The 22,620-nt window shown below is 40.8% G+C and overlaps 1 protein-coding gene across 2 annotated transcripts in view; it reads left to right on the forward strand.

Annotated features, from left to right (window-relative positions):
• TAF3 (TATA-box binding protein associated factor 3) overlaps positions 1-18,424 on the forward strand; it is a 152,984-nt gene extending 134,560 nt beyond the window's left edge. For both annotated transcript variants that reach the window (XM_067700926.1, XM_067700915.1), the window contains exons 5-7: positions 12,289-12,544; positions 15,496-15,602; positions 16,414-18,424. In XM_067700926.1, coding sequence (XP_067557027.1) covers positions 12,289-12,544; positions 15,496-15,602; positions 16,414-16,528 — 478 coding nt within the window. In that variant the 3' untranslated portion in view covers positions 16,529-18,424. The remainder of the gene's footprint in view (positions 1-12,288; positions 12,545-15,495; positions 15,603-16,413) is intronic.
• Positions 18,425-22,620: the final 4,196 nt, after the last annotated feature.

The raw sequence follows: 22,620 nt of genomic DNA on the forward strand, positions 1-22,620 counted from the left end.
CCAGCATCACAGAAACCCAAGGCAGGGGGATACCTCCCTCCCTTACTCCCAACCCCTCACCCACCCAACAACCAACCAGTCCCCAGCCCCTCCCCGCCTTACCGACAATATTTGTCAATTCCTTACCCTCTTCTCCTTTCCTGCTGCCTCTCAGAACTGTTCTCCATACTTAATCCCTCCAGAGCAATCTGTCCAGAACGCTTATGCTTTATACGTTGTGGCGCTTCCAAGCTGCTTGCGGTTTCCCATGCAGAACAGGATGCCTTGCATCTTCATTCCTTTTCTCAGGTTGTCCCATCTGCCTCAAATGCCTCCACCCCCCTGCCTCTTCATGGGAGTCACTCGTATTCATGTTTTAAAACTGTCAGTTGTCATTAGGGAAAGTGATCACAGCCCACCTTCCCACCCCTGCCCCAGGCTAGCCATCCTTCTGCCAAGTGCCCAGAATACACTGTTTTCATCCAAATTGTTCAACTTCGTATGCTTTATCGATCTACCTTTATGTGACTGTCTTCCCCCGTTTCTTGGAAATTGAGGGTGTGCCCCATTCACCTTGAACCCAGCCACCCAAGGGTAGGAGACGTAGTAGACGGGTGATAAATATTTGTTGAGATGGATTCACGGACTGAAACAGTCTCTCATCTGTTGAACCATAGCACTGATTTTCACTCTGTTTGAACAAGCTTTCATAGATTTGAAGTGGCATCAAAATAAAGTTTAATTGAGTTACTTTTCCAGAATGGCTGTAACATTAGGAGTTGGTTTTATCAAGTAAAAACCCCTTAAGTGGGCCCATGAGCCATGGCCGCTGAGCCCGCACGTCCGGAGCCTGTGCTGCGCAACGGGAGAGGCCACAACAGTGAGAGGCCCGCGTACTGCAAAAAAAAAAAAAAACCCTTGAGTAAGAGGGCTGAAGGGGATAGAGGAAGCTTACTCTTAGCCCTGGAGTACAATGGGAAGGCTACGTTTGGTCTTGCTTCTCCTTCCTAAACTGTGACTCTTGGTATTCTGCCTAACTTTAGCGGTCCTTTGAATAATAAGAGGATGCTGAAAATAAGTTGCTTAAAGGAATTGGAAGATCCTACAGATGGAGTGACTAAGTTTCCAAATGTGTTTTATTAAATAATGTAAAGTTGGTCATTCTGTAGTCTATGTAAAAGGGAAATGTGGATTTTTTTAAAGACTTGCATTATCTATCTAGTAACAGATGCACCTCTCATATACTCTGGATAGATGAAAAATGGCACCCCTCAATATGAATCTGCTTTTCTTTGAATCTGGGAGTAGCTTTTCTCCCAGAGCACACTCACTGATTGCCCATCTTTGGCTCTCTATGCCGTATGTACTTAGGATTTTAATCAATTACTTCTGCTTCTTTAGTCCACAAAGGTGAAAAAATATATATGTGTGTGTATACATCTCTGTATACAGCACATGCTATAAGTATATATATATTTTTTCCATGCTATTTACTGAGGAAGATAAAAATTCATGTAAAGCATGGTGATTTTTGGTGAAGACACAGCAGCTATTATCAAATTTTAATATATTTTGAAGTAGTAGTGTTGGGTTCTCCAAGCATGACTTCAGTAATAACTGAATATTATAACACTACAGTGAGATACAAATCTTAATCACAATCCTGTTCATTTTTCAGGTTCACTGAATATCATCTTACTGCTTTTAATGTTTTCAAATAACTGGGATGTTATTTAATCCTAAAATGAATGAATGAATGAGTGAAGGTTTATCTTTTATGGTTAACTTGCAACTTTAGCATATGTTCATGTAAAAGCATCTCATCCTCCTCTGTAGACTCCAGGCTCAGAGAGGATTAAAAGTGAACTTTCGGGGCTTCCCTGGTGGCGCAGTTGTTGAGAGTCTGCCTGCCGATGCAGGGGACACGGGTTCGTGCCCCGGTCCGGGAAGATGCCACATGCCGCGGAGCGGCTGGGCCCGTGAGCCATGGCCGCTGAGCCTGCGCGTCCGGAGCCTGTGCTCCGCAACGGGAGAGGCCACAACAGTGAGAGGCCTGCGTACCGCAAAAAAAAAAAAAAAAAAAGTGAAGTTTCATCAGTGTTGAATGTTCAGTTGCATTTGGTTTTGCTTTTTCCTACTAAATGTACCCTTTCTTTGCTGTAGAGAAGCAGAAGCTTTTCTAAAATCACAAAATCTTTTAGAAGTTCTGACTCCAGGGAATTTGGTTTTTGAAAAGAACCTTGACAGTGCTCTAGACAACACCCTCATGGTTTTACATTTTTTAAAAATTGTTTTGCATTTGAAAAACACTAATTTTGATTATATACATAGTAAAACTGTGTCGAAGGAGATACACTTGTGCAAATGGTAAATTTGAATCAGATGTTGGTTCTTCTCTCAGGAACGTAGATGTAAACAATCATAATAGAGGTAGAAAGTGTTCAAGTCTATAAGAGATACATCTCAGATGATACAGAAGTTCAAGGTGATTGCTTCCAGCAAGGAAGGATCAGAAAGGACTTGGGTGGAGCAGAGTCTGAGGAGGTCCAAAGTGCTGACCTCCTAAAGTGACCTGAAATAACTCTGTGTGTGTGGTTGTGTCACCAACAAGATATGCATTGAGGTTCCTTCCTTTCCATTTATTTTTGACTTGTAGGCAACTTTATAAATTTAATTTTCTGAATATGTAAGACATTTACTTGCCCCCAAAGTTGAAACTACGTAATATGTTCAGAGACGTCTTGCTTTCTGCCCTTTCCCTCTACCTTTATCCTCCTCGACCTATAGCTTACCATCTTTCTTTTCTTAAATTATCCTTTTGTATATCTGTTTGCAAAAATGAAGAAGTATGCATTATTTATTATTTATCTAAGTATTCATGCCCTTTTAGGGTATTTTACAGATTTTGAACATTTGACAATAGAAGTCTAATCATTTGGGTATCTTCTTTGGAAATGAAGATTCTACAGTGGCTATATTTTCATGCAATCTGTTTCATTTTTCAAATAGGTCATGCCTGAATTAAAAGACAAAATGTTTGCTACTTGGTATGTACTTGGGCTATGACAAGATAAGATGATGTAAATATTCAAGAGGCAAGCCATGAGCTTGAGGAATTAAATCCATTTACAGTTATGTGCTAATTATATGAATGCTGAAAGTCGAGCTGTGAGGATCAAGAAGAATAAGGATAATGATTGATTTGAAGAATCAACATAGCACTGATTCTCATAATTGTCTTTGTTATTTGTTCCTTTTGATCACATGTGAAATATGAAAATGACTGTGTTACACTTTGGCATTTTAAGTACCGATGCTCTAAAATACAATTTCTCCTAAATTCTGAATATTTGTTTATGTACCTGAATGCGATAAATTAAATACTTGGTATATTAATTTTATATTCCCACATATAACAAATGACCCCAAAACTTAGCAGCTAAAGCAATAAACGTGCTACTTCCTAGTTTCCCGTGGGTCAGGAATTCGGGTGGTCCTGACTCCAGTCTCCGTCAGGCTGCTGCCCAGGGCTTCAGTCACTGGAAGGCCTCACCAGGGCTGGGGAATGCAATGCGGGCTCACACATGGCTGTTGGCAGGAGGCCTCAGTTACTGGTCACATGGGTCTCGTCCTAAGGCAGCTGCAGTGTCCTCATGACTTAACTTCTGAGTTCCGCAGAGCAACTGATCCAAAAGAGAGCAAGGCAGAAGCTGCAGTGTCTCATGACCTAGCTCGGATGTCACACACAGTTGTTTTCATGATATCCTGTTAGCTGTCCAAGTGAGAGCCCATCCAGGCTGCGAGGACACTCCACCAGGGTGGGAGGAGCCTGCCTGACATGCTTGGGCTTAGTATTTCCGGGACTTTTACAAGAAAAGTAAGAGAGCAAAACTGTGACGTTTTAGATAACCACAGACACAGTGATCCGGTTTTATAGTAATATATAGTGAAATCTTAGCTTACAATACAACGTGGGAATCTGTTTCATGTGTATCTCAAAAGGTGCATGGTATTTCTGAGACTGATCAAAGTTCTAAATCTGAAGAAGAAAATCAAGTTGTGGCTTGAATATGTGTGTGTGTGTGTGTGTGTGTGTGTGTGTACATATATATTTTTTTTTTTTAATCAAAGTGGGTTTTCTCCCAGACATCAAAGAACTTCCCTGTTGAGAAGTTTATATAACATTCATGGAGGTGCTTACAGTAGTCTTTACCTATGGCATCGTTTTGTCACCATTTAAAAATGGCTGTTGGCTTTTGAGGCAAGTAAGTGAGCCACGTGAGGGAACTTTTGAACTTTGTGCAGCTCAGTAGCCAGTCATACGGACTTTGATAACTTTGATGGCCGGCTTCACAGTGTTTGCACACAATCGCTGACTAATGAGGATCATTAAACTCCCCATGTAGACGTATCCAAATGGTGTTTGCCTCTAACCTCCGAGCCTCTGTGTGGCTGGAGAGGTGAGGACGGGCCCTTTGTTGACTTGTCAAGCTGTTGAGTTTGCATTACAGGCCAGGCAGCGCATGACCCACTCTATTTATTTCAGTGTTTTGTGCTGGGGAAACAGGTAAAGAAATCCTGCCAAAAATCCTCCTTCTGCATGTTTTTATGAATAACACCAGTGTTTATAGCAGCTAGAGCCCTCTGATCAAATCCCCCAAAAGATGTAATGTTAGCAGCATGGAGCCATTGTGGGACCCAGCTGTGGGCGGTGTTGGTTACTCTGAAGACATTGCTAATTCAACAGAGAGCTCTGGAGGAGAGCTTACTATTGCAGTTAAAGAGGAGGGAAAGTGCCACTAACGGAAAGAAGTACAGAGAAAGTGCTGTTTAGAAGTAGGAAACAATAAAGATCGGTGGTGGAGGCCAATAGGAACCCCAAATTATTTTTACAATGATCATATTAGGTTGAGTAATGATAGCTTATCTCACAAGTGATGAGAAATTATATCATGTGATACAGTTTATGTATTTTTTCTGTAATGTTCAAAAGTAAAGAGATAATAAAAGAATTGTTCTCAAAACTGTGCCTCCAGTTACCACAAAAGCAACTGAGCAGCTAGAATCAAATAACTTTCAAACTCTGTGAATTTTCTGGTGAAATTCAAAAGAGTTGGGAAAGACAATTCACTTTAGAGCCCATATAATACCAATCTAACCTCTTGGAAGCAGAAAATTAGGACGTGTTTTGTCTCATCAGCACTGAGTTACCCACTTTTATGTTTTTTCCTTTTGCTACTCAGAAAATTTGAATGAGAAATATAAGTATATAAATCAATACATAGCAAATTTAAAGGGGAAATTTAATTGAACTGGAGGAATATTTGGCATTTTGGAAGGATTACCTTTATTATGAGTTATTTTCATTAAAAGACCATTTCTCTGAGTTGAAAAATAAGATTTGTACAAGTAGGTATTTCTGAGATTTCAGGTACTGCCCCATAAATTGATCAACAGTCTGTTTACGTCCATTGGCTGCACTGCTAATGCTAAACCATTTTCATGGGCACCATTCACAGACCTTGTAGGAAAGGGAAAAATCTAAGAAGAATAGAAAGAGAATGAAACGGGATTGAGAAAGAGTCAGGCAAGGCAAATAATATTCATTATGGGTTTGGTATAGCTTAAAACAACTTAAAAGCATTTCACATAAAATAATGAAACCTTCATGATGTGTTTGTACCTTGCATTGGTGTCGTGATCATTCTTGGTCTAAGAATGAGTAGACAGATGAGGAATTAGAATCCATGTTGGCAAATAGAAATCTCAGTGGTCTTGGGACTCATTAAGTAGTGTGGAAGGAAGGTAGGCAGGAAGGAAAGAATAGAGGAAACTGACCTATTTTTAAATATTTTAAACAGGCAAAAAATATTCAAAAGTAAAATAATTATTCTATAGGAGCATTCTTCCTGTAATATTAGGCATTAAACATATTAAAGTTGATGAACATGTATCAAGACACTGTGTCTAATACTGCAGATAATTCAAAGACAAGTAAGATAGTACATACCTTACTCCTAAGGAGTATACCACCTAATGTGAGTGATAAAGACAGATATACACACAGTTAGGATACAAAGCAGCCATGGATATTGTATATTTTTGAGAAGGCCCAAGACTGTTATTTCAAAGAAAATACCTGAGAGCGTTTGTTATAGATGACAGAATTCAAGCTTTTATGTGAAAGTTAGAATTTTGGAAAACATATCATTACAAATTGACAGCTCCTCAACAATTTAAGAAATTTTTGATGAGATGATGGTAACACCAACAAATATGATTTTTTTAATATTATATAATGTATAAATATTTGAAAGATCTGCATAATTCAGTGAACTAATATTCCAGATCACCAGTGCATGATGTTATAAAATCATGCATTGGTAAAATATCTATTCAAAGTGCCAGACAGATCAATGGACTTTAATATAACAGAATATGAAAAGCTTATTGATATGGTTTTAGATTGCACATTGCAATTAACTTGTAGGAAACTGCCACTTGCTTTTCATTAAAAAAAATGCTGCCTGTTAACGTGTAACGGGTTTGTTATTGTTATCTTTAAATGAACTCTCTAATTATTTTTAAATTTCTCAGTTTCAATTTTTAATATGGTAAGTATTGGCAGATATACTGCACATAAACAAAAGTTCTTTATGTTTCTCACTAATTTTTAGATTGTAAAGGGATCCTAGGACCAAAAAATTTGGGAATTGCTACTTTAGAATTTCTTTTAGTAAGGGTCCACTGGTGGCAAATTCTCAGATTTTGCTTGCCAGAAAATGTCTTTATTTCATCCTGTTCCTTTTTTTTTTTTTTTTTTTGCGGTACGAGGGCCTTTCACTGTTGTGGCCTCTCCCGTTGTGGAGCACAGGCTCCGGACGCGCAGGCTCAGCAGCCGTGGCTCACGGGCCCAGCTGCTCCGCGGCATGTGGGATCTTCCCGGACTGGGGCACGAACCTGTATCCCCTGCATTGGCAGGCGGACTCCCAACCACTGCGCCACCAGGGAAGCCCCTCACCCTATTCTTGAAAGATGTTTTTGAAGACAAAATTTATTTGCCTTTAGCATATTGAAGATGTTATTCCACTGTCTTCTAGATTTTAGCATTGCTGTTGAGAAATCAGCTGTCACCTATTTCCTCTTTGAAAGTAATTGTCCTTTTTTCCTTTGGGCTCTTTTCAGACTTTTCTCTTTGCCTGTGATATTTTATCTTTTCACTCTGATGTGTGTATGTATAGATTTCTTTTTATTTATCTTGCCTGGGATTTGTTGGGCTTCTTAAGTCTGTGGATTAGTATCTTTCATCAGTTCTGTAAAAGTCAGATATTCTATGTTAACATTTTACCTCTGTTTCATTCTCTTTCTAGAATTTAGATTAAACAGTACTAATTAGACCTTTTTATTGTATTTTCTTTGCCACTCCAGGCTACATTCTACATAATTTCTTCTGTTCTATTCAGTTTATAGTTCTCCCATCCACTGAGTTTTAAATTTCAGTTACTGTACTTTCCATTTCTATAAGGTCTGTTTGGATCTTTTCAAATCTGCTAGATAACTATGTGTAACCTCCTATTACTTGCAGATAATTTCCAGTTTTGCCTTTTATTTTTTTAAACACTGTAAGCAGAGTTGTTTTGTAGTTGATAATTGTAGTATCTGCGGTCTTTATGGGTCTCTTTATACTGTCTGTTATTTCTTCTGGTTCTCCCTCTTGCAGCCTTGCTTCCTTATATGTTTATCTTTGATTCTGTGCTGCTTTTTTCCTTAAATAATTGTCTGTATTAATAATATGAAGCCTAGATTTTAAGTTACTTCCTTTCAAGATGATTAGTGCTGGGTAGCTAGGTGCATTACAAGTCCAAATTACTTTAACTATGTTGTCCTGGACCACCAGAGTTGAGAATTCATGAGATCTGATTCATTCTTACCTAATTGGTATAGCCTGTTGGGAGTCCTTAATGTGGGGAGGGAGTTCTATAAGACTTTCCACTTTGACAGGCCCTGGGCTTTGAAACCTGTCCCCTGTATCAAAACCAAAGATCAGATTCACCTTATACAAATGCCCTCAGAGTGAAACATCTGTGTTCTACTTAACTCTCTGGGTTCCTGCTTTTCCTTTAGTTTTGGTTCCAGCACCCTTATTTTATTTTATTTTATTGTTAATATCTTTATTGGAGTATAATTGCTTTACAATGTTATGTTAGTTTCTGTTGTACAACGAAGTGAATCAGCTATAAGTATCATATATCCCCATATCTACTCCCTCTTGAGCTTCCCTCCCACCCTCCCTATCCCATCCCTCTAGGTGGTCACAAAGCATCGAGCTGATTTCCCTGTGCTATGCAGCAGCTTCCCACTAGCCATCCATTTTACATTTGGTAGTGTATATATGTCAGTGCTACTCTCTCACTTCGTCCCAGCTTCCCCTTCCCTGCCTATGTCCTCAAGTCCATTCTATACATCTGCATCTTTATTCCTTCCCTGCCACTAGGTTCATCAGTACCATTTTTTCAGATTCCATATATGTGCATTAGCATACGCCAGCACCCATATTTTAAACCATTATGGGAAACTGCCTCCCAGAACAGTGTTTTTAAATTTTAGTCTAACCATAAGAATAAGGAGTTGCTTGCCCTATGGATATAAATGCCATAGTAATAACTTGGACCTCTCATCTTACATGTAAGGCAAACCTCACTCAGTAAGCACAGAGGGACAGCAGAGTGTAGTTGTTAAGATCACGGGTTCTGAAATCAGGCTGCCTGGGTTTAAATCCTGGCTCTGTCTGTGAACTTGTGCAAGGTACTTAATCTCTGTGCCTTGGTTTCTTCCTCTACAAATGGAGGATAATATCAGCACTTGTTATTTCATTTGGTTGTTATGAGGGTCAAGTGAGATAGGCAAGTAAACATTCAGCAGGTGCCGGCATGCACTTGGCTTTCCAGCACTCACAACAGCTGGGAACTTGGTTACTACTGGATCAATATTCACTATGAATTACATTAAGCATCTATTGAATGTCTCCTGGACAAACAGCCCATGTTAAATTCTCTTGGTCTTTGGCTACATTCAAGTTAGGAAGGTGATCACACTCGCGTGAAACAAGTGGAGAGCAAGTAACAGCACTATTTATTTGCTTGTATAATGATGGAATTTTTGAAATACTGTTTTATAGTCTTCTGATCAGAATAGCAAAGAATTGGTGCTTTGTAGGGGAGGTGTTTTTCTAAACAAGGACTTTGATAAAGAGGCCCTGTGTGGATTGGTCATGACAGTGCTGAGCATGACATGAGCAGTGGCCATGACACTTCACATTTGTACATAGTTCTTGACATGTTCCTCCCTATTCAGGTTCTCACCATAGCCCTCACAGGCAGCTATCTTTATTTATACTTTGTTGATCAGAAAAGCAAGGTCTAGGAAGGTCAGTGTGGGATCGTAGGAAGAGGTAGGTCAGTGTAGCCTATTTTAGAGAACAGCTCCAGATTCCTAATAAAGGTGAAACTTTATGCCTAGGAATATAGCCCAGGGAGATTCATCACCATATTTACAAGTTAACATGTAACATTTACAAGGTGATACATACAGTCAGTAGGGCAATGGGCAAAAACCCTTTGACTTATTCATACTATGGAATACTATATAGTAATTAAAATAAGAAATATATACCGATAAGTCAAGAGCATAAAACTAAGTGGGCAACTAGTAAACAAATAAGTTCTAGGGATCTGATACACAGCATGGAGATTATAGTCAACAATACTGTATTAACAAATGTCAAGGTTGCAGGAGACTAGATCCAAACAATTCCCTTCAAAAAAAGAAATGATAATTACGTGGTGTGATAAAGGTATTAGCTGAGGCCACTGCAGTAATCATTTTGCAGTTTACAAATGTGTCAAGCCAACACATTGTGCAAACTTACACAATGTTGATTATATCTCAGTTACAAAAAAAACTAGGTAAGGAAAGCTAGTTGCAAACGATAAATATAGTGTGAATTGTTTATATACTTGAAACACATAAAACAGCGGTACGACATGCATTGTTTAAGTGTATCTGCAAAGGCAGAAAAAGTTCAAAGAACAAAAATTTAGAAACACAGCTCCTGGCTGGAGGACAGTGGTTCCTTCTGGAGGAGGGAGGGAGGGAGACCAGAAGCAAATATGTTTTCTCTAAACTTGAGATGATATCCTTTTTTCCCCTCAAATAAAGGCACTTTGTAAAAAGAAAAGAAGAGTTTCAGAATCAAATAGACCTCGGTTCTAAGCCTGCCACCCATTTACCCAAATTCCTTTCTCTCTCTAATCCTGTTTCCTCATCTATAAAACGGGGTCACTATAACTTCTTTGAAGCTGTTGTGAGGACTAGATGAGGTGATGTATGGAAAGCACCTAGTATAACATCAGCTGCTTAGAGGCGCACAGTAACTAGTACTTTTATTTTTTTATTTTTTATTTTTTTTAACATCTTTATTGGAGTATAATTGCTTTACAATGGTATGTTAGTTTCTGCTTTATAACAAAGTGAATCAGCTATACATATACATATATCCCCATATCTCTTCCCTCTTGCATCTCCCTGCCTCCCACCCTCTCTATCCCACCCCTCCAGGTGGTCACAAAGCACCGAGCTGATCTCCCTGTGCTATGCGGCTGCTTCCCACTAGCTATCTGTTTTACATTTGGTAGTGTATATATGTCCATGCCACTCTCTCACTTCGTTGCAGCTTACCCTTCCCCCTCCCCATATCCTCAAGTCCATTCTCTAGTAGGTCTGTGTCTTTATTCCTGTCTTGCCCCTAGTTTCTTCATGACCTTTTTTTTTTTTTTTTTAGATTCCATATATATGTGTCAGCATACGGTATTTGTTTTTCTCTTTCTGACTCTGTATGACAGACTCCAGGTCCATCCACCTCACTACAAATAACTCAATTTCGTTTCTTTTTATGGCTGAGTAATATTCCGTTGTATATATGTGCCACATCTTCTTTATCCGTTCATCTGTCAGTGGGCACTTAGGTTGCTTCCATGTCCTGGCTATTGTAAATAGAGCTGCAGTGAACATTGTGGTACATGACTCTTTTTGAATTATGGTTTTCTCAGGGTATATGCCCAGTAGTGGGATTGCTGGGTCGTATGGTAGTTCTATTTTTAGTTCTTTAAGGAACCTCCATACTGCTCTCCATAGTGGCTGTATCAATTTACATTCCCACCAACAGTGCAAGAGGGTTCCCTTTTCTCCACACTCTCCAGCATTTATTGTTTGTAGATTTTTTGATGATGGCCTCTCTGACTCGTGTGAGGTGATACCTTACTGTAGTTTTGATTTGCATTTCTCTAATGATTAGTGATGTTGAGCATTCTTCCATGTGTTTGTTGGCCATCTGTATGTTTTCTTTGGAGAAATGTCTATTTAGGTCTTCTGCCCATTTTTGGATTGGGTTCTTTGTTTTTTTGATATCGAGCTGCATGAGCTGCTTATAAATTTTGGAGATTAATCCTTTGTCAGTTGCTTCATTTGCAAATATTTTCTCCCATTCTGAGGGTTGTCTTTTCGTCTTGTTTATGGGTTCCTTTGCTGTGCAAAAGCTTTTAAGTTTCATTAGGTCCCATTTGTTTATTTTTGTTTTTATCTCCATTTCTCTAGGAAGTGGGTCAAAAAGGATCTTGCTGTGATTTATGTCATAGAGTGTTCTGCCTATGTTTTCCTCTAAGTTTGATAGTGTCTGGCCTTACATTTAGGTCTTTAATCCATTTTGAGTTTATTTTTGTGTGTGGTATTAGGGAGTGTTCTAATTTCCTTCTTTTACATGTAGCTGTCCAGTTTTCCCAGCACCACTTATTGAAGAGGCTGTCTTTTCTCCATTGTATATTCTTGCCTCCTTTAACTTTTACTTTTCAATGACTTACCCCAGGTCACATGCCGGCCTGTGGAAGACGTAGGGTTTGAACTCAGATATCCTGGCTCTGAGCCTAGTTCTTCTTCCCCGGCATGGGTTCTGTGGGTAAGACAGTGTTAATGAAGAGACAGAGCAGCACGCAGCTCTAATCACGACTTGGCGACCTCACCAGGGAAGGAGCTGGAGCCTCATCCCCCGCTGCCTGACATCTCGGCCAGCCGTGACCGAGCAAGTGGAGAAGCAGGTTGCGGAAGGGCCTTAACCCTGAGCTCCATCGCTCTCTGGACTCTTCAAAAAGTCTTTTGCTGCTAGAAGAACCAAGTGATTGTGCCATCATGTTTTTAGCTACCTGGCTTGACTCAACTATGTGTTTTGACTTTTCCTTTTCTCTCTTTTGTTGACAGTGTCATCAGCAAAGTGGTCCCAGCCCCCGAGGCTAAGCCGGCGCCTTCTCTGAACAGACCCAAGACGCCACCGCCCATGCCGGCCCCCGCCCCTGTCCCCGTGCACGTCACCCCCGCCCCCGTGCCTTTGCCCCTTCTGGCCCCGGCCAGCACGCCCCTCACCGGGATGCCCGCTCCGGCCCCCGCAGCCTCAGGATCTGCCAGTTCCAAAGCCCCCGTCCGGAGTGTGGTCACGGAGACGGTCAGCACTTACGTGGTGCGCTACTTTCTATTTTTTGGAGTATTTAAGAAACAGCCACTTGAGAGCTCACTCCTTCCTCATGAAAATGTTTTCAATTAAAAATGCAGCGTCAGATGAATCATTATTGAACCTCAGAGGCAATTCTTTATGACTGGAAAGGCATTTTCATTGCACTTTCAAGCTTTCAGCTGAAAAGTATTGTTAGGATGTTTGCATATTTAGTCTCCATAAATAATGTCAGAGCATTGTTTTTCTTTATTCGGCATTGTTTTGGAAGATGACTATATACCTATACACAGCACAATCAGTGTATAAATATAGAGGTGAATAGTGGTAGTTAAACCCCTCATTGACTTTCTTGATCAAGCAGTGATTCACTTAAGAGTATAATTTGTGTGATACATACACGTCTGATGGGCCAGCTGCTCTTTCTGGGCGCAGCACTAATTATAGTAACTCATTGGCTAAGGTCCAGAACATACCAGGGCCTGCAGAGTGAATGGAAATGAACTTTTAGACACAGAGCTTCCTGAGTCCAAGCCTGTCTTCAGGTGGAAAAACTCACCTTGATGAATGAGTTCGCACGGTTGTCATGGAACCGTTTTTACGTGTTCTCCCCATACTTACTAGTACCAGATCTTACTCAAGCCCTGAATTCAATCAAGTAATAAAGTGCTTACATAAATATGTTCTTTGAGCTCTGTAGAGTGACACATAAACAGGCGACAAAAAGATATCAGGCACATAGAGGTCCTAGCTGAGCTGACACAGCCGAGATCACCAAGTATGTGGACTGAGATCTGTCAGCCTAGTGGCAGTTCGGGTCCTTCTGAATAGATGGGACTGGAGGGTGGCGGGGTCAGACTCCTGCTGTTGTTGTTATAAATCGTGCAAGTATTACATCTCTAAAGGCATTTGGGAAGGAAACTTCAATGAATCATTAAGTATTTGAGGCACTATAATGATACGAAGGATAAGAAGAAAATCTCAAAAATCTTCAGAGGATATAAAGACATGAAATATTAACAGGAAGAAAAATATTGGCCATTCAAGACAAAAATAGAAGACATGATACAAAAATCTGTGATCGTCAAATCAGTCCATTCAAGGACCAGTTGCTACAGGTGTTTAATTGAGGCCGCATCACCCCAAGATGGGTTAATCGGGGAGGATTTTACACTTAATCTCCTCGGCCTCCATTTCTTCAGGTGTAATTAGGGGGTTGATAGACTAGGTGGTCACTGATTTCTGATTCTCCAGTGGATTTTTGAGTTAACTCCCTGGAGATGGATCAGATTTGCATAGACAACATGGATGAAAAGCCTTCTGTCTCCTCAGAGACACTGTAGACAGAAGACAAAATGTGTGAATTGAAGGAAAGACACAGGCTATACAGCAAAAGGGCTGATTTTGTCACTGCCCGATCTGTGACATTGGAACTGTCACTGACATTCCCTTAGCTCCAGTCTCCCCATTGCTAACCTAGCCAAGCGTTGTTTTAGGATGATGAAACCAAGTAAGACATTTGAAAGAACTTAGTAAACCGTGAAGGGCTGGGCGTTAGTTATTATGGGTGCTGTGGTAGATTTCTCATGTCACAGGGTCACGGCCTCCTAATTTCAAGAAAGGTCAGCCAGCAGCAGGACTGGCCATGCATGGCAGCTTCAGGGCCCAGGGCGCTGGGCCAGCCTTCGCCCCAGACAGCTGGCACGTGCTAACTGGTGGTCTCTCCCCTTGAAACTAGAGAGGACCGAGTCAGGGATGTAGCTGCCCACAGATTTGTTGAGGAAGCCTTCACATCAGCGTCCTCTGCCTCTGTAGAGACTGTTTTGAGAATGGTCAGCCTTAAACTAGTGCATCAGTGGAATGCAGTATCTCTGCCCCCCGTACACCCATCACACACACAGAGCCATCTCTCCTGCACATCTAGTCAGTGTTGTATTTTAAAGTACCAGAAGAGACCATAGCTTGCAAAATAAACTGAATGAAATTATATGCTGTGTGACTGGAAAAACTTTAGAAAATTATCATTCCTGGTTTTGAATGCCCGTCATAGAATTGTTTCTTCCAAATCGGTCTTGTTCATGTGGAACTTGAGGAAGTTGTTCAGTTAGGGATGCTTCTTATTTGGAACTGCTAAGTTAAGTAAAGCAAAGTTCAGAGCACAGCATTATTTGTTGCAAAATAACATGAAAATGTGTGGCTCTTTGGCCTCCCGCGCGTCCCTTATTTCATTTGCCCTTTAGTTGATTGTACTTTACTGAAAATGTCATAAAGGGAATGGAAAGTTACTTAGTAACAACTCTTTTATATCCTTGATCTTATCAGCTAGTTCAGGAGAAGGGTTTGGCTAATAAGTAATAAGGCGATACATGCACATTGGCCGTATTTATTAATTCCAGGCCTGTGAATGCGATGGAGGAAACAACATTGAGTTGAGCTCAATAGCTTTCAAAAATATTCGTCATTACTTCCATGAAAACCCTAGTCATTCAGGATGTGTGTGTTTACAGTATTTCTTTAGATAAAAGTGGCTGTAGGTCATATTGCTTACAGAAATGATTATAAAATGCTTTATTTTTATGACTTACAAAAGAGAGTTTAAAATATTCATTAGAAATGTCTTGGGAGTTCCCTGGTGGCCTAGTGGTTAGGATTCTGGGCCTTCACTGCCGGGCCCTGGGTTCAATCCCTGGTCGGGTACTGGGATCCTGCAAGCCGAGGGCCAAAAAAAAGAAAAAGCAATGTCTTATCACTGAACACTTAGTAGCCATTTGCTTTTTCAGGTGATCCCAGGATATCACAGCTTTACTAAACTGTTAACTACTGGGTTTTTTGTTTTTGTTTTTAGTTTAATCTGTCTGTGTAGTAGCTTCACAGTGTGAAGTAATGGTCCTTATTGTGCCCTTTTTTGGATACTTCCTCCTCAAAGCATCTCTGTTTTGCTCCCTCCCCTGCAACCCCAGATCCGAGACGAGTGGGGGAACCAGATCTGGATCTGTCCCGGCTGCAACAAGCCCGATGACGGGAGCCCCATGATTGGCTGTGATGATTGTGACGACTGGTACCACTGGTGAGTCCCCATCGTGGCCCTGGGGGGAGGGGCTCTGCACACGGGGTGTGGGGGTGCCTCTGGCCCGTCCTGGCTTTTCCTCCAGGGCAGTTCCTCTCCGGAGAGCAGTGTACGGAGCAGAATCACTGCCGAGAGAAAGGCGTTCATGTGAATTGCAAACATCACGAGTCTTTGGACTATCATTATTCGGCCTCAATTCCAAATGTGTTGCTTAGCTTATGTACCCCCTGCTTTAGCAAAGGAGGAGGAGCTAGAGGGGGTTCCCTTGCCTTCTCGCCAGTCGTTTTCTGTAGCAGCTGCAGCGCTTGATGGCAACGCTAAGGGAACCCCCGTAAACGTGTCACACAGTGCAGAAGTGAGGGGACAGCTTGTGTGGTTTCTGCGCCTCTTCAGCGCCCCCCCAAAACCGAAGAAACACCATCGAAATGCATGCAAACAGCCTTCCCGTTTTATCTTGAAAATATCAGATATAAAAAGATAGGAGTCCACTTAGTCACGTGCTATATGATATCTCTGAGATAAAAACAAAGCCGTGGCTCAGAAGCATTAGACTATTTCTGGCTGAAAGGATGAATGAGCTAATTAATTTCTCCAGCGGGGCCTGGAGAGGGGCTTTGTGTAAGGTGATCACCCACACGCCCAGCAGTAGCGCAGCATCCGTCAGAGCTATGTGACTTGGATTTCTGGTAAATACACCACAGACTTAGGACATTATTTAATGACTTGAAATTCTTTAAAAACACAGGAAAAGAATGTGTGGATAAATAAAGCTTGTTTGTCTGAAGCCTTTTCTTCCTTGGTAACCATGCAGGCCCTGCGTCGGAATAATGGCCGCACCCCCAGAAGAGATGCAGTGGTTCTGTCCCAAGTGTGCCAACAAAAAGAAGGATAAAAAGCACAAAAAGAGGAAGCACCGGGCGCACTGACACCCCGGGGGCCCCTGTCCTGACGCCTCGGGGGAGGTGCTGTGACCCCGCCTCCGTGTCACCTCCCACCATGTACCTGCAGGTTATGAACCTCGCAAGACTGAGGACAGAAACACACCACCCACAGGGATTTTCCTTCTGGAACACCCCGGCCCGGGGCCACATGGTCGTGACCGAAGGAAAGCTCACGTGGAGGCGGGCACCGGGGCCACCTTGCCTCCGTTTTCTATTACCAGTGACAAGTATTACTAATAAAAAGACCATAATCTTCCCTTTCGATTTTCTTGATTCTCTCCAGGGCCTTTTCCTTAAGGTGTTAGATGAGAAGTGGCTTGTGGCCTGCCTTGACCGTGACCGAGGGTGACGTTGGTAGTCTGTCTGCGCCTCCAGCCTCCTTCCCTCTCTAGTGAGATAATCATAATCACATAAAAGAAAACTCCAGGTGGAGTTGTCGGTAAATATTTTTGTGATGAAAAATATATGAAGCTTCCCCTCCCTCCCTGTTTTTAGTACTAACATGTAAAATGTTCAGGCTTTTTGTGAAATACCTTATATTTTTTAAGAAAAAGGTTTCTATCATGTCCTGTTGGCTTTTGTGCAAATTATTTTTGTTGACTCTCACCTATTTTCTTTCTCTGTTGCCTCCCGACTCTGCCCATTTCTCTAAACTGCTGGTGTTCTTCTCACAGCTTATCCATTTCATCAACTTGTATAAAAACTCTTCGGACCAGGAGATCTCCCCTAATGTAAATAATAAATATTTATGAAGTAGTTATTTTAAAAAAATTTTTATCGTGTTTAATTCTGGCTTTCTCTGAAATCTGCTGTGATTTCAGCCATGTCTGTAATTACTGCTGTACATAAGCAAAGAAGGCTAGAAAAAAAGAGCCATGCGTAGTTCAAAGTTACCTACCTTGAGCTGAACCCATGCAGTACCCAAAACACTGGGGGAAAGGACCCGAGCAGTTGGAAGGAAAACAAGGCAATTTAAATCTGTGGTTTATGATTTGAAATTGTTTTGTTATCTCTTGTTTCTGTAAATTTCTTTGACTTCCTTTTGTTTCAAAGGACATGTAGATTCCCTGAAAGTTAAAAAAAAAAAAAAGAAATATATATATATATATATATATATATATATATATATATATATATATATATACTGTAGCATTTTGTGTTTATATTGTTTTATTTCTGCAAATCTGTTCATTGATATTGTGGTTTAAGGCTGAAATGAAGTATATTATGAAATTTTTTTTAAAGAAAACTCATCAAATTTCAGGGTATCACAAAACTTTATTATATTACTATACTGCCCACTATTTATTATATGTTATAGATGTCTGAGAGATAAACCAAATATTTTATTTTTAATGTAAAACATCAAATTTAATTTTATTAGCATATTTTAGCAACTTTGGAATAAATATGGACTTTTACTTGATTTTGAAGTAATCCCAACTTGGGCCAGTGTAATGGATATCTTGAATACTAGAATATGGGCTTTGAACCTAATACAAATATATTAATAGAAATTGTGATTTTTTAAAATGCCAAGTAAATTGATATTAGTGTATGAATCATATTTTAAAACATATTATGTGGTTAGAGAAATGAGGCTTTCTGCCATGAATGTTAAATTGCAAATCAGTGGAAATGGAGTCACCCTTTCAAGACTGCAGTATTTCATTGCCCTCCTTGTTCTAGAAGTCAAAGTTTTTCTATCCCTACAAAGAAAGAAAGCGTCTATGTTGAGACACGTGTTTTTTGTTCTATTAATTTGAGATCATCCTAAATACTTTATACAATATTTTCACATGCACAAATCTACCCATTAGTGCTTTTTGGAGAGGGATGGGGGTGGGGAAGTGCAAAATAAAGATTATTGGCTATTTCATAGTTTGCTTTTCCATTTTCTTTATTTAGGATTTAGTTCCTCGAGGCATGGTCAGTGTATCTGACGTTGCCATGTCTAAGTGACCTGGTCATGCCACTGAAATAAGAATGGAGGTGCCGATATATAACCTTCCCCCAATCCTACTGTCTGAGAGACTTCAGCCCAAATGACATTGAAGGAATTTCAATCAGTTTGTTGTCCCTTGCTATTTCATGGTTGCTTTCCTAAATCCAGTTCATGATTTTATAAATGGCCTTTGCAATAATAAAACCAAAGAATCATTTTCAGGGGGCTGGAGAGCTCAAGGGATTAGTAATGGAATACAGAGCCTTTCACCTCTAGGTCAGTGAGTTGAATCCAGTTCAGGTCACCAGAGACCCAAGGTTGTTACCGTCTTCTGACTGTTCAGTGGCCTGTATGAAATGGGCTGGTGGTCTCAGTCTCTACTGGATGCCTGTCCGTACACCAACCAAAGGAAGTCTGAGAAACCACAAAAGGAAATGTGGATTAGAAAATGAAACCCTGGTGTTCCAAAGCAAAGTTAGAAAGTTGGGCAAAATCATCCTCCATAAAGTCACACTGAAGAAAAAGAGAGTAATCGCAAATGCCACAGACATCACAAAGAGACTGGAGATTAATTCACTTGGCCTAATGAAGTTGAACTAAACAGGGAAAGGAAAAACCTGTATTGGACCAGAGGGGAGAGGGTTACGTTGGGAAAGATGACAGTTTAATTGGGAGAAAACCTTGAGGGGACCCACGCAAGAAGAAGAAAGTGCGTTTTGACTTTTGAGGGAGAAGGAAATCATAGAGCAGCAGACATTTGAGGAACTACCGGAACTGAGAAAATTCGATGCGGAGGCACCAGGAGAGTATTTCCCTAGGGAGCATGAGAAGTCTCCCAGGGGTCGGGAAGCTGGTGGACCATTGTCACTTATGCCAGCACTACCATCTGACCTCAGCACTGATGATGCTTCGTGAAGAGAAGTAGTCTGGAAAAAAATTGGCCAGGCTAGTGATTTAATTGGAGGGGTTGGTATTTAAGAGGGAGAGAGAGCCCTCCCTCCCAGGAACCCCATTCCTCGGGTGAGCTGATCTGCCGGCGGAGCCCTGAGGACCTGGCCAAGCGCGATTTCTGTGACTGGTGCACTGTTTGTCTTCTAAGGTGTCTGCACTGAAGCACAGTGAGGGGCTCTATCCTCCAGCTGATTTGTGGCTCCAAATGTCCTGCAGAAAATCAGAGGGCATCAGAGCATTCTGGCTCTGTCGGGCTTTTTGCAAAGATAAAATATAGTGCCTTACCCTACTGTATCACCTAAACCTCCTTTGTTCTCCTTTGAATAGGACGATTCAACAAAGACCTGGTAACCAAACTAAAGTATAAAATGAACACAGATATGGAAACCTGGCCAGTGAGAATGCTAATGAATTAAGTTCACTAAAGGCACACGGGCTAAGTTTTCAATACAAATAGTTTTATGGCCAATCTCTTCAGATCATAGCAGTTTTCTTTAGAAGTTCAAGTCTAGAAGTAGATAGTCGCCCCCCAACTGAAGAATGAAACAGATAATGTTCTGAATAACGTTCTCTCCACAATAGTATCAGTCATTCTCTTAGGAAACCGTTTCTTTGAGAATCTTGCATTCGTTGTGGCCTAAAAAGTCTAAAGTAACTATTAATCCCCGCGTGCCGGCCAGTGGTGACACTGGAAATGAGAGATTTAGGTGGACAGCTGAACGTTTTCTTCTTCCTATCAGGGAAACATAACATTTAGTTTATGTGCGAAGTGTTAAAACAACTGCTGGTTACCTTTTTCATCCTGGACAACTCAGCTTTTAGTCTAGTTTATAGAAGGACAGTTTTAAACACTTTGATTCGTTCATTCAACGTTGGCTGGACACACTTCATGAAAATGGCAAAAGTGCATTAGCTCCAAGTTGAGTTTTCCTGCAGTCTGGCCTCCACCGTTTTGTACTTACTTGTTCCCACCATATTCTGGTATTAATGTGCATTTCATTGAATCCTAAGCCCCTTCCTTACTAGGTTTTTCTCCATTTTTCTCCACATCATCTTTCTATCCACCTTAGACTGCAGTGGTTTTAAACGTGGATATAGCTTTATATAGTTGAAGGGTTTATATTTACAACAAAATATTGAAAAGCTTAGCGAACGGTTACATTAACTATCCTGGGAAGTAGCAGAGTTGACAATATAGGAAAAAATGCATTTATACGTAAACAGATGGATGCCACAAGATGTAAATGTGCTGGGCTTTCAGAACAGAAGTATATTGGGACTTCCCTGGGGGTCCAATGGTTAAGACTCCGTGCTTCCACTGCAGGGGGCACAGGTTCGATCTCTGGTCAGGGAGCTAAGATCCCACATCCTGCATGCCACGCGGCATGGCCAAAAATAAAAATAAAAAAGAACAGAAGCATATTTTAGGTACTCTGCCCTAAGCAATCATCTCCTACTGTATCCTTGGAACCTCGACAGGATTTTGTTAACCTTCTGAAGTTTTGTGGGAGTTTTTTTTTCTTTGTGGTTTTTTTTGGCTTGGTCTTGTATTTGATTAGCGAAACGCTTAGGATGGGATCATCTTAAGCAAAACAACACAAAACTGAAGATTGTCATTGTTACTGTTCTTCATGAGTTAACTATTGCCCAGTTCAGTGGTTTGAAGCAAATGTCTGTGCTGCTTCTAGGACCTCATTTAAACCTCTAATAAAAGTAGTCATCAGAGGGAGTTCAAATCATCCAAAAAAATCATCAGGTTATATTCTGATTATTTCTTTTCTTATACCATTTGGAATGTTGACTAAGCTTTTTTGGCCAGCTTTTAGAAAGTGAATTCTCCAGAAGAAGGTTTCTAAATGACCAATTCCTCTTCCCTCCTTCATTCTATTACTTTTTAACGTGGCTAATTTACAACATTCACAGAAACAAAGAAGAGGCCCAGAATGTTCTGCACTTAACCACATCCACACGCTTCCCAAAAAACCATTAGGCATCTTCCCAGGCTACGGGGATGCAAAGATGACCTGAGACACGTCCCCAGTGTCACAGAGAGATGACAGAGAATGACATGAGAGACGTGGTCCACATCTCAAAATGGATCGAAGCCAGAGTGCATGGAAAGATGATCAGTTCTGACTCCTGTCTGACCAGTTTTCAATTTTAGGTCCATGAGACCAAGGGACAGCTTACCACAAGACGCTGTAAACCAATACAGACATCAGGATATATGTAGTTTGAGTCCTTGTATATAAAGTCCCAAAAGGGCAAAACTACACCACGTGTTTCAGGATGCACGCAAAGGTGGGAAAGCAAGGAGGGACCCTCATAAAAGTAAGGATGGCGGCTTCCTCTGTGGGGAGAGAGGGGAGCGTGGATGTGGAAGATGCAGCATAAGCAAGCTCGGGCTGCTTCCAGGTACAGGCAGAGTCTGATTCCCTGACCTGGGAGGTGGTTATACAGACACCACTTTATAAACATTTGTTTAAACTGTATATGTAAGTTTTAGCTATTTCTGTGCTTGTTCTTTTCTACAAGTAAAAAAAACCTTAATTGAAAAAAAAAAAAGCAGTAAGTTTGCAAAATTATAACATTCCCAGGAAGAAAGATTGGATCTGAAACTCCAATCTACTGAAATAAATGTATTCCTGATGCAACGTGTATGTCAAATTTTTGTTAATCCTGTCACGTTAAATGCCAGAGGAGAGTTTTGCTTAAAGGAAAAATATGGTGAATTCTCACTAAGGAAGTAAGGTAAGAGGGGAAAAAGCAAAAGCATTTATAAACACCTGTACGTTTTAAAAAAAAAGTATGAGGAAAAACCTTTCACTCTGAAGGCTCAGTGAGGCCATCAGAGCTTCCCAGGAAGGCTGCTGTGGAATGCAAACCTTCTAGAAGCTCAGCTGACACCCTCTCAAATGTCATTTTCCACAAAGATCCCACATGGAAATGGGCCTGTGGGTGAGGTTGCTTTGTTGTTTGGTTTCACTTTGGGGAGAGCGTAGCACAGGGCTGTAAAAATTTTGAATCTGAAAACCTTTAGGCAGACCACACAGTGGCCTTCCTTGTGACACGGGTGGGTTACCTGCCTGACTCCTAGGGTTGCTGTGCCCAGGAATCACGCCCACTTCCAGTAAGTGCGCGTCAAGCCAAATATTGTTTGAAGTGTGATAAAAATATTTTT

This window comes from Pseudorca crassidens, chromosome 1 (assembly GCF_039906515.1).
Source record: "Pseudorca crassidens isolate mPseCra1 chromosome 1, mPseCra1.hap1, whole genome shotgun sequence".
Lineage (NCBI taxonomy): Eukaryota > Metazoa > Chordata > Mammalia > Artiodactyla > Delphinidae > Pseudorca > Pseudorca crassidens.